Source organism: Octodon degus, unplaced genomic scaffold (genome assembly GCF_000260255.1).
Source record: "Octodon degus isolate 3935 unplaced genomic scaffold, OctDeg1.0 scaffold00080, whole genome shotgun sequence".
Taxonomy (NCBI): domain Eukaryota; kingdom Metazoa; phylum Chordata; class Mammalia; order Rodentia; family Octodontidae; genus Octodon; species Octodon degus.
In genome coordinates, this window is record NW_004524656.1 from 8,607,547 (window position 1) to 8,620,218 (window position 12,672).

General features: G+C 41.5%; 1 protein-coding gene across 1 annotated transcript in view; it reads left to right on the top strand.

Moving 5' to 3' along the window:
- The window catches only part of Bud13 (BUD13 homolog), a 24,687-nt gene that overhangs the window by 10,269 nt on the left and 1,746 nt on the right, over positions 1 to 12,672 (top strand). Inside the window, exons 5-10 of the mRNA XM_023721036.1 lie at positions 2 to 454; positions 4,226 to 4,443; positions 7,441 to 7,546; positions 8,033 to 8,171; positions 8,466 to 8,650; positions 10,228 to 10,309. Of these exons, the coding sequence (XP_023576804.1) occupies positions 2 to 454; positions 4,226 to 4,443; positions 7,441 to 7,546; positions 8,033 to 8,171; positions 8,466 to 8,650; positions 10,228 to 10,309 (1,183 nt within the window). The remainder of the gene's footprint in view (position 1; positions 455 to 4,225; positions 4,444 to 7,440; positions 7,547 to 8,032; positions 8,172 to 8,465; positions 8,651 to 10,227; positions 10,310 to 12,672) is intronic.

Genomic DNA, 12,672 nt, shown 5'->3' on the forward strand with positions numbered 1-12,672 from the left:
GCATCCCCTCCCAGGAGGGCCCTTCAAGACTCTGACAAGTCTTTTCCCAGAAGGGTCCGCCATGACTCCTCGGATGCATCCCCCCTTAGGAAACCTCATCATAATTCTGCAGGTGTGTCTCCTAGAAGAGTCCCTTATGATTCCTCAGGTATGTCTTCCTCCAGAAGGCCCCATAACAATTCCACTGACAGATCCCGACCTAGGAGGACTCTGGACTCAGACACACGGCATCCCAGGAGGGGCCATCATGACTCCTCCAACTTGGCCCCTGATGTTGCTCATTCATTGCCCAGAACCAAAAGTAGTAAAACTCCAGAAAGAGCCTCCTGCAAGACTTCTTCACACTGGAAAGGATCAGAACCCACCCATCTGCCACTTCTGAAGAACATCAAAAGTGAATATGACTCGGACTTCTCTCCTGCACGGAAAAAGCAAGCAAAATCCCATTTTGTAGGTAAGAAGCAGCTTGATTCTAAAGGTGACCCATTAAGACTGCCATTATGCCAGCGAGAGACTTGATTTCTGGCAGCTTTCTTTAGGATCTTTATTTGCTTTATAAGGGTTGAGGGGCCGGGGAGATAGCTCAGTAGAATAAGTGCTTGCCTGGAAAGCTCAAAAGCCTGAGTTCAATCCCCAGTTCTGAAAAAAAAAAGGGTTGAGAGTGAGTTTTTTTGGAAAAATTTTTTGAAGTGAGAGGCTGGGTGCACGAGAATTTAAAAATTACAATGGCAGGGAGGAAAGTTTTTATATGTCTGTATTTACTCTTCTCATCCCATAAAAAATATGCTAGAAGGAGAAATTGAAATGTACAGTGAATATTTAGATTAAAATTTGTTATAGCAAAAGACACCTTGTCACTAATCCCTCCTCACAGTACTCTCCCTCATTTTGAATATTCTTATCCCATACTACTTGTTATTTTCTGAAGCAGTTCCAGAAATCTTTCATGAGTGTCTCTTTATGCTGTTCTGCTTTTTTTTTAACTCAACTTATAGCCAAGGCTGACCTCAAACTCGTAGTGATCCTCATGCCTCAGCCTCCTGAGTGCTGGGATTACAAACGTATGCTAACTTGCCCGGCTTGATGTGGTGAATCAACAGAAATGGTTTACGGTAGTTTCTGTCAAAAACATTTATGGTGTGTCCTCATCCATCTTACTCTTTGGATCTGGCACTGTAAGCAACTTTTTTTTTTTTTTTTTCAAAACTGGGGATTGAACTCAGGCCCTAGCACTTTCTGCTGAGCTATCTTCCCAGCCCCAACCTTTTTATTTTGTTTTTTAACTATTGGTACTTTTTAAGGTTTTTGTATAGATCGATAGATAGATAGTGCAAATTATGTGTACCTGTACACTGTACATGGTGTGTCTTTTTTCCCTGTCCTGCTTCCCTCCCTTCAAGCCCTCTTCTCCTCCATATATTTTTTTTAATTTTTATTTATTTGTGTGTGTGTGTGTGTGTGTGTGTGTGTGTCCAGCTCAGCCCACCAGGGGGCGGGCTGGCTGGCATGTGGTGCTGGGGGATTGAACCGCGGTCCCTGCGCTTTGCTAAGCTTGTTCTAAGTAGGTGCTTTAGACCACTGAGCCATCTCACCAGCCCCATTCCCCTCCATATTTATGAAAGCTTTGTTTCCATTTCTTCTTTTCTTCTTATCCTTTCCTCAGTACTGTGCAACCTCTGGCCCTTCCCTAGAGTCAAAATGACCATGAGAGCATTTTGAATCAGCTCAGGACATCAAGGCAGCCATGACAGTGTAACTAGACACTTGAGAAAGAGGCCGCCTTGGGCCGGCCAGATAGCTCAGCGGATTAAAGTGCCTGCTTAGGCAGACACCGGGACGGGGCTTGATCCCCAGTATCCGTGCTGGCCCCATCCAGGGGGCACGCTGAGTTGATGACTGAGACTGGGTATGGTGGCTCAAGCCTGTAATCCCAGCTCTTGGGAGGCTGAAAACAGGAGGATACTGTGAGTCCAATCTGTGTAGTGAGACCTTGTAGATCCTGTACTAAATATATAAGGAAAGAAAAAAGGGCTTCTAGATTATTTATTTTTTTTGTATAAGGCATTGAACTCAGGACCTTTTGCTTGCCATGCTGGTGCTGTGTCACTGAGCTATATATCCCTGGCCCCTGAACGAGGGCTTCTAGAACTGCTTCACAAGAATGATCAGATAAATGGGTTTGAAGGAAGGGGAGGTTATATTTTGAGGGAGTATGGTAATGCATCTTTAATGCAGTTTTAAAATTCATATTTTTATTGTACCTCATACATGTTTATTGCAAAAACTTTATATGAAAGTATACATATAATGAAGCAGAAAACTTGTGCCACATGATTCTTCCACTCTGAGGTATTCATTGTTAGGGTTATCACAAATGTTCTTTAGGTAAAGGCCGGCCTGATAGCCACAGATTAAAGTGCCTGTGTAGGTGGACACAGGCTCCTGGTTCCGTCTCCAGTGTGCCATGCCAGCCCTGCTCTGGGTGCTCGCTGAGAGGGTGACTGAGGCTGGGCATGAGGTACGCGCCTGTAATCCCAGCGGTTGGGAGGCTGAAAACAGGAGGATACTATGAGTCCGATCTGTGTAGTGAGATCCTGTAAGGCCCAGTACTGAGATACATTAAAAAAAAAAAAAAAAAAAAACTAATTAAAAAAAATGTTAAGTGTTTTTGGTATATGCTTTTGACAGTTGACTCCTGACTATGCCACGTGTGTGTTATCATATGGGTGATCTTTCCTGTCCTTTCTACATAATTTTTAATTCTAGAACCATCTCTATTTAGTGTAAGTTCTAATGCTGTTAGATTACAAAAGTTACCTGGGTCATTTCCCTTTTACATGTTTTTGATTATTTCTGAGCTTTAGCTTTCTTTCTTTCTTTTTTTTTTTTTTAATTTTATTTATTTATTTGTGTGTGTGTGTGTGTGTGTGGCCAGCTCAGCCCACCTGGGGGTGGGGCTGGCTGGCATGTGGAGCTGGGGAATTGAACCACAGTCCCTGTGCTTTGCTAAGCTTGTTCTAAGTAGGTGCTTTAGACCACTGAGCCATCTCACCAGCCCTAGCTTTATTTATTTTAGTGAATATTCTTAGATATAAACTGTTGCCCCTTGTTTTGGGTTATTTCTTGGAAATTTTACTTGTAGGTGGGTTTCCTAGAAAGCTAAGAAGTTGATTAGCTCAGAAGGTACAAATGGGGGCTGGTGAGATGGCTCAGTGGTCTAAAGCACCTACTTGGAGCAAGCTTAGCAAAGCACAGGGACCGCGGTTCAATCCCCCAGCACCACATGCCAGCTGGCCCCGCCCCCTGGTGGGCTGAGCTGGACACACACACACACACACACACACACACACACACACAAACTAAAATAAATAAATGTTTAAAAAAAAAAAGAAGGTACAAATGTTTTTGAGACCATTAATGCATATTGCATGCTAGTATGTATTCATATATGTATGCATATCTTTATTTGAGACTGGGTCTTGCTATGTAGTTCAGGCTGGCCTTGAGTTTACTTTGTAGCCCAGGCTGGTCTTGAACTTGTGACAATCCTCCTGCCTCAGCCTCCCACCTGCTGGGATTCTAGGCTTACACCACCACTTGTGGCTCTGCATACTAGTTTTTGAGAGGCAGTTTGTTGATGCTTTGATCTAGAATACAGGCCTTTTACTTCATCTTTTGTTCCTAGGCAGTCTTAATTCTAAATCAAAATACTGTTACCTTGTCTGAGGACAAGAATATACAGTATCCCAGATGTTTCTGACTTGTGCCACAGATCAGGGGCCTAAGTTGTTTTGCCCATTCTGTTGGCCTGGAGGGGAGGAAGTAACTATACATGGAGTAGTGTGTGGGCATCTCATGTAGTGATTAGTCATTTGGGAATGGAACCTGTATGCCCTGCATATAGTGTGAAAGTTGGATCTGACCTTATTGTTCTCATTTGTCATCCATACTTATGTTTAGGTTAGTGGTTGTTCTTCACAGGAGGATTGAACATGCTACCTTATCTGTAAAGTCCTAAAGGGATTAGTTAACTTTTTTACTATGCTGGAGATTGAATCAAGGCCTCACACTTGTTAGGCAAGCACTATACCATTGACTGAGCCACTTCCCCGGCCCTCATTTATTCTTTAATTTCTAGGTTCTTCTCCCTGCCGTAGGATATTTGTTACAGGCCTTTCACCTAGGAGCCATCAGTGCCACATGACAGACTCTTCTTTTTCCCCAGGTGACTGCCAGAAAGCCTCTGATTCAGATCTGTCACCTCCACGGCACAAACAGAGTCCAGGGCACCAGGCTTCTGACTCAGATCTGTCGCCTCCAAGGAACAGACCAAGACAGCAGAGCTCTGATTCTGACCTCTCTCCACCGAGGAGGAGACAGAGGACCAAATCTTCGGATTCTGATTTGTCTCCACCTCGAAGGAGTCAACCTCCTGGAAAGAAGGTAGAGATATCCAGGAGCCATCTCCTTCTCTTAGAAGTACTCCTACCTTTTAGCTTTATATAAATCCCTGAGAACCAAGAGGAGCAAGAAGTAGCTCTGTCAATGCACTTCTAAATGCAGGTTGTATGTCGTTTATCTAAAATGCTTGGGACCAAACTTGTTTCTAGATTTGGGAGTATTTTGGAGTATGTGCGTACTGAAATCTGAAATTGATTACATTCATTGTGGGGAGTTGGAACGTGTACAGAATGTGTTTTTAAAATTTTTTTTTTTTATGTATGTGGTACAGGGTCTGCAGGTGTACAGGGTCTCAGGGTCTGTGTAGACCTGACTCATAGTGATTCTTCTGTTTTCAGACTCCCAAGTGCTGGGATTACAGGTGCACGCCACCATGCCCAGTCTTAATCAATGTCTCAGCGCGCCCCAGGGGTGGGGCTGGCACAGCATGTGCGGGATTGAACTCTGGCTGCTGCACTCTGCCTAAGCAGGCGCTTTAGTCCGTTGAACTGTCTGGCAAGCCGTTTTTAGTTTTTTGAAAAAATGTTTATTTGGTACAGGGTCTTGCTACATAGTTCGGACTCATAGTGATCCTCCTTTGTCAGCCTCCCCGGTGCTGGGATTACAGATGTGCGCCATGGGATTGGCATGGCATGCCACTTGTACTGGGGATTGATCCCTGGTCCTTGTGCTTTCCAGAGAGGTGCTTAGACTGCCAAGTTATCTCCCTGGCCCTGCAGAATATATCTTCATTTTCTTTTTCTTCCCCTTCCCCTTCTCTCATCCCCTGTACCTCTACCTTGATCTTCTTTCCTTTTGCAAAAAAGATCCATCTCCCTATTTCCTAGTATCTTTCACTGTGCTTTTTTTTGTTTTACTTGGGGCTTGTCCTGTAAGAGAAAGCATATTTAAGCTTGTGTGTCTGATTATCTGAAACTTTTTGAGCACTTACATGATACCCAAAAAGTTTTAGATTTTGGAATTCAGACTTTTGGGTACAGATGCTCATCCTGTACCAGGTTTCCCAAGGAGTTCTGCCTTACAGCCTCGTAGTTGCGTTAATTACATTTCAATAGATCTGGAAAAGTTTCTGTCTTTTGTTTTCCGCTTTTGTTTTTCTGTTAGTATATATTTGCATTACAAAATGATCGCATTCCTTTGGGGAGTTGGAGGAAGCACATCTGAATTCCTTTTCTCCTGCTTTCCTTCCTTTTCCTCTACCTCTTGATCTCCTTCCCATTTGAAAAGTTCTGCCTCCCTGTTTCCTATCACCATCTTGTATTTTTCTCTGTGTAGTTTGGTTTCTCATATAAGAAAAGCCATGTACTATTTAGCCTTGTACCTGATTTGTTTCACTTCACATTGTGGTCTTAAGGTAGGTCCATTTTCTTACAGGCGGCTCAAGTTTATCCTGCTCTATGGCAGGGTAGTACCCCACTGTTTATAGATACCACATTTCCCCCTTCATCTGATGATAGGCGTAGACTGCTTCCAGGATTTAGCTCGTATGAATTCTGCTGCTATCCACATGCATATATATTATCACTGGAAGAAAACTTGTTTTATAAAGAACAAACTGAGGACTGTCCTTTGCAGAGTAGGGTTAGGAACACAGACCTGTGTCATACTGAACGCAGACTTGAGTTCTGCTTCTGCTGCTGTCTAAGATTTAGGCAGGACACTTGATATCTCTAAGGCTCAGTTTGTACATCTGGAAAATGTGAAAAAATCTAGTTTCTATTTTTATAAGATTTTTGTGAGAATATAGTATGGATCAGTGTAATTAAAACTCAGCAAAATGTTTGCGACAAAGTAGGCATTTGGAGTTAATGATTTATTATTGTAAGTTTATTATAAATTGAACTACTGGGTTTAAAGAGAGGAACTTAAAATACAAAATTACTTTTGCAAATTATATTGTCTGGGACGTTAGTATTTTGTTGTGTTTTAAATCTGTGATAAAGCTTGATGAATTAGCGAAAGAGAAACATACATGAACTCTGAGTAGTTACATCACAGAGAACACTAGCAGTAATAAAGGAATCTTACTCTTGAGTTGGATGAAATGCTAGAGCCTGGATTGTTCATGTTTCTCTCCAAAGCAGACCTCTCAGGTGAGTCTTTTCTGCAGAAGGGTTTGAGAAGATTGTTCGTCATAAACTAGACGAGCCTGTCCCTTACCCTCTTTAAAGAGTAAGATCCTTATTTTAAGTGGACCCCTTGACAGTATGTGTACCCATGTAGTTCTTGGGCAGTTTAATATGTATTCCACTTGTGGTTTGTGATTTGTTTGCTGTCTTGATATGAAAGTGGGGATTTGTAGAAAGCATTCACATGGTTATATCTCGTTATTATCTTTTTTATGTATCCTCAATTTGAGGGTCTGAGGTTTGTTTAAATTTGAATTTCAAATAGAATATTCTGTCTACTGAGTCTCTAGCATATGAGCCAGAGCTAGATATGGGTTTCTGTTGATTTTTTTTTTTGGGGGGGGGTACCAGGGATCTAAATCAGGACGTTGCACTTGCCAGGCAGGTACTTATGCCACTGAGCTATATCCCCAGCCCTTAGATACGGGTTTCTGATTGGGTGATCTGAGAGGGTGAGTCTTCACGTGTGCAGTTTATATATTAAAAGTCAGGGCCGGTGAGATGGCTCAGTGGAATAAGCGCTTCCCTGGTGGTAAACCCAAGGGCCTGAGTTCAATCCCTGGTTTTGCCAAAAAAAAAAAGTCAGAAGTACATGTATTTAGCTCTCCCTCTAATGAATTGTTGGTATATGCTTCTGTTTACTTCTAAAGTGGATAGTACTGTTATACTTTCTATGAAATTAGTTTTTTTTTCTTTTTTTTTTTTTTTTTATGTTGTGAATCCCGTGGCCCTTATAGAATAAAAGCTAGTGTTTGTGATATGGTTGTTGCAGACAGAAATGCAATTAGCCATATAGACCCGTGGCACCTGTTGCTTCATTGATTTTGGGTGCTCCTTTTCTGTTTTACAGACTGCGCACATGTATTCTGGGGCTAAAACTGGGTTGGTGTTAACTGACATACAGCAAGAACAGCATGAGCTCAAAAAGCGGGACCAAGAGAACATGGCTTTTGAAGGTAAAAGTGAAAGTGTGAGATGGAGTCTAGGCTCGCATAGCTTTATTTCTTTTTAATGTAGCTGATACAATAATGTACCTGATAATTAAAATTTTTGATGGTTATCAGAACTGAGCTCTGATTTTTATGCATCTTTGTAACCTTTTAGGAGATTTAATTGTTTCTTTCCCTCTTGAAAACGTGAGTTGTTAGGCCTGTACTCAGTATACACATATACGTTGGTAGGAACTACTTGTGATCTGGCTGCAGATGTTCTTATCCAGCACCAAATCTCAAGTAGTTGCTTTCATTTGTTAAAATATGATTTCTGATTTTAATCTCAGGTACTATCTTTTATTTTTTTAAGCAGTGGCAGGATTTGTTCAAGAAAGGAAAAATGAAGAGTGGGAGAGAAGTTGGTTCGACAGTAATAGAAAAAGAGGGAGAGAGCAAAGAAGATGCATGCTGTATATTAGGCGTTTATCTTAAAAGGATTTCTTTTCATAGCTGAATTCCAGTTTGCTGAAACTGTGTTTCGTGACAAGTCTGGTCGTAAGAGAAATTTGAAGCTGGAACGTCTAGAGCAAAGGAGAAAAGCAGAGAAGGACTCCGAACGAGAAGAGCTGTATGCCCAGTGGGGCAGAGGGTAAGGGTGTCATTGAATGTGAAAACGAGGTTGCAGTGTCTGAAACCTGTTGTTTCTTCAAAGCTGTTATTAGGAGTAGAGATTCATTGTGCTGAGTCTTTAAGACTGATAGGTTCTATACTTGTAGTTAATATTCTGGGGGTTCTATACTTGTAGTTAATATTCTGGGGGTTTTACCCTTTACTTAATATTTGGTGTAGGCCACTGCCAGGAGGAAGTTCTTTAAATATGGCATTGTGGTCCATCTCCACGTAGGAGAGAAAATGTCCAACAGAATGGTTTTCCTTTACCCAGGCTTGCCCAGAGCCGGCAACAGCAACAAAATGTGGAGGATGCAATGAAGGAGATGCAAAAGCCTTTGGCCCGCTACATTGATGATGAAGATCTTGACCGGATGCTGAGAGAGCAAGAAAGAGAGGGAGACCCTATGGCCAACTTCATCAAAAAAAATAAGGCCAAGGAGAACAAGAACAAGAGGGGTGAGACTAGGAACCTTAGAGCTGGAGCTTGCTTAGTAAGGAAAGAATTATTGGAGTGCCTATACATAGCTGTGTGCAGAGAGGGCTTTCCCATTCAATTTGAAATTCCTTGTATTTGGGAGTTTGAGCTCAACTGGTAGGGATTTCTTTTTTTTATTAGTATGTGCTTGCAATATGTAATGTTACATTCCTTGTGAGGAATTGGTGCATGCACAAGCCACATCTGAATGTCCTTTCATCCCCTCCTTTCCGTCTCCTTCCCCCTCCTCACTCTGTCTGTGTCTGTCTGTCTGTCTCTCTCTCTCTTTGTTTTTCATTTATGTATTAGGTACAGGGTCTCACTGTGCAGCTTGGACTTGTAGTGATCCTCTTTTTTTCAGCCTCCCTAGCGTTGGGATTTCAGGCATGTGTCACCACATCCAGACTAGGTCACCAGCTCAGTGGGGGTGGGGCTGGCATGGCATGCGGGACCAGGGATCAAACCCTGGTCCCTGTGCTTGCTGCTGAGCTATCTCACTGGCCCTCCTCCATTTCTCTCTTTTTTAAAAATATTTATTTATTTAATGTATTTAGTACAGGGTCTCACTACACAGATCAGACTCAGTGATCCTCTTGTTTTCAGCCTCCCAAGTGCTGGGATTACTGGCATGTGCCACCACACTCAGTCTCTTTCTTTATCTCCTAATCTTTCCATTTGAGAAAGATATGTCTCCCTACTTCCTGTTACTTTTTTGTTTTGCTGTTTACTTATAATTTGGGTTTCTTATGTAAGAGAAACCATGTGATATTTAAGCTTGTGTGTCTGATTTATTTCATTTAACAATATGGTCTCAAACAAAACACACACAAAAAAATATGGTCTCAAGGTGCATCCATTTTCTTTTTTTTTTTTTTCCATTTTCTTAAAGGTGACCCAAGTTGACCTTTCTCTATGACAGAGTAATTCTCCGTTGTGTGTAAAGACCACATTTTCTTTTTTTCTTTTTTTTTGTATTTTAGGGAAGGGTCTACAGGGTGTAAAGGGTCTCACTAGATCGGACTTGTAGTGATCTGCCTGTTTACAGCCTCCCAAGAGCTGGGGTTACAGGCGCGCACCACCATGCCCAGTCTCAATTGCGGTCTCAGCGCACCCCTGAGGCGAGGCTGGCAAGGCAAGAGCTGGGGATCGAATCCCCGGCCCATGTGCCTGCTTGCAGCACATTTTCTTCAGCCATTTATCTCTTGATGGACATACAGTGCTGTTGTGCACATGGGCGTGCGTGTATCACTGTGATAGGGTGTCTTTAGCTTGTTAGAAAGCGGCCCAGAAGGGGATTAGTTAGGGCAGATGGATTTCTAGTTTCAGTTTTAGAGGAATCTCCATACTGATTTCTGTAGTGTAGTGGTTACACTAGTTTACATTCTTACCAACAATGTAAACAGGTTCCCTTTTCCCCTACAGCAATGCCTGCATCATCTGTTATTTTCTTGATGGTGACTTTTCTTTCTGGGCTAAGATATCGAAACTTTTCTCCCATCACCATCCATCTCTGAATTAAATTATGTAAATAACTTTTTGTTTCCATTCCTCTTATTAGTGAGACCTCGATATAGTGGCCTAGCACCTCCTCCAAATAGATTCAACATTTGGCCTGGATATCGCTGGGATGGAGTAGACAGGTAAGCTTATTTTCTACATTTTTTTCTCTCATTCCTCCTGACTCTAACCTTCATTACCATTCTTAAACCAGTCTACGCTCATTCTCTGCTGTAAACACAAGGTGAGTAACTTTTTTTTTCATTTCTTCTTTTTGTTTCCTTTTCAGAATGTTTTTAAAAGTTCTAGGGTAGTGATGACAAACCTTTTAGTTTTAATGATGTTCAAGCAGCCCACTGTGGCACAAGTACCATGGTTTTGCTGCCACTATTCTTGACAAACAACTGACTTAGTCTGGATAGGACACACTCTTTGTGTTTGGAGATTGATTTTTTTTTTTTTTTTAATGTATTTAGTACAGGGTCTCACTACGTAGATTGGACTCTTAGTGAGTCTCCTGTTTTCAGCCTCCCAAGCACTGGGATTACAGGCACACGCCACCACCCCCAGTTTCAATTGCTGTCTCAGCGCACCCCAGGGGCGGGACTGGCATGGCAGGTTGGGGATTGAACCCTGGCCACTGCACTCTGCCTAAGCAGGTGCTTTAGTGCACTGAGCTATCTGGCCGGCCCAAGATTGGTCATTTTTAATATTTTCTAAAGTGAGTGATTTGTTGTGATCTGGAAACTTCTCTTTGTTTTATCTTTAAAGTGTGTGTCAACCGTTGTTCTCTTTGCAGTTTTTGGAGTAAGTCTGGTGATGTCTCAGATTCCTGCCACTTTATCTACCTACATGTGTCTGTACCCATATACTCTTAACTTCCTGTCTCTTAGATGGATGCACTATGTTTGCTCCTACTCAGTGTCAGTCCTACTTCCATAGTGGGTCTCATCTCTTTCTGCCTACTAAAGAATGTTCTTACATTGAACACAATGATTGTCAGATTTCTTAAATCTCAGGATCCTTTTACACTTCAAAAATTGAGTAATCCAAAAAACTTTTGTTTACATGGTATATATCTGTTGATATTTACCATAGCAGAAATTAAACTGTTGGGCCGGGGAGATGGCTCAGTGGAATAAGTGCTTCCCTGGCAAGCGCAAGGGCCTGAGTTCAATCCACGCTTCCGAAAAGAAAAAAAAAGAAATTATAAACTCTACAAAGTAATAGAGCCATTACATGTTAGTATGACTATTATTTTTTAAAAAGAAAAATAACTTTTCCAAACAAAAAAGGGTGATGTTTGTCTTAGTTATTTCATTGCTGAGACAAAATAACCAATACCCAAGCTTAAGGGAGCAAAGTTTTATTTGGTTCAGTTTATTTGTTCCCCTGCATAATCAGCTGGCACCAAGGCAGAGTGGCACATCGCAGAGCAGAGGTACAACATGGCAGCTGGGGCTGTGGAAGACAGCAAAAGCAATCAAGAAGGGCCGGGGAGACAGCCCAGTGGCATAAGTGCCCGACTGGCATGGACAAAGTCCCACGTTTGATCTCAGGTACTGCCCAAAAAAACTCCCAAAAAACAGCAACCAAGGGAAGAGATGGAGAGAAGACAGTGTGTGTTCTGTCCCTCATTGTATGCAGAGCTAGGGCAGATGTAGCACCCACAATCCTAGCATTAGACAGTGAACCAGTCACAAACTAGAAGTAGCTGCCCCTGAGAAGTCCACACCCATATCACACGTGAGGCTTGAGGGGGACATCCAGACATAAATCATAACAATGTCAATTTTCATTTTTGCATCTCACTAACGATTGGTAGCAAACAACTGAATTCGGCATTTGCTTACTGTGAAATACTGTTTAGCTGAAGTGTGGAAAGAAAATTCTGCCTTAAGTATACATAGTAGAAAAAGAAGTACTGTAGTATTTTTTGATGTCATACAAAAATTCCACAGGACCTAGTTCCTTTCAGGTTAGTTAAACCATATCAAAGAACTTTTAATCTGTAAAATGCTTGTTTGTTGAGCTTTTCAGACTTGCTAAATGTTGATATATTTTAATTACATAATATCAAGAAGTTGCTTTTGGTAGTATCATCTCTGGTTTTCTTGCAGGTCTTTAAGTAATGGGAAGGCAACATTCATGGTAATGCTATAGTTTTTCAAAATTCTCATTTACATTTGAAAGCTTGAACTTTATTCTTGGCAACAAATACTGTCAGTTGTTTCTTTACACTGGTAGTAAAGCTCACTTTGTGCAGTCTCTTTTTATAGATCCCATCAAATTTTCTGCTTTGAGGATTATGCCATCTACAAATACAGATAATTTTACTTTCTTTCATTCTCGATGCCTTTTATTTTCTTTCTCTGTTGGATTAGCTACCAGTAAGCAGATGCCTTTACCTTCTTCATAATCTTAGCAGGAAAACATTCTTTTATCATTAAGAACAAGGTTGTTGTTTTTTTTTTTCCTACTTCTGGTGTACTGAAATTTTTCTTCT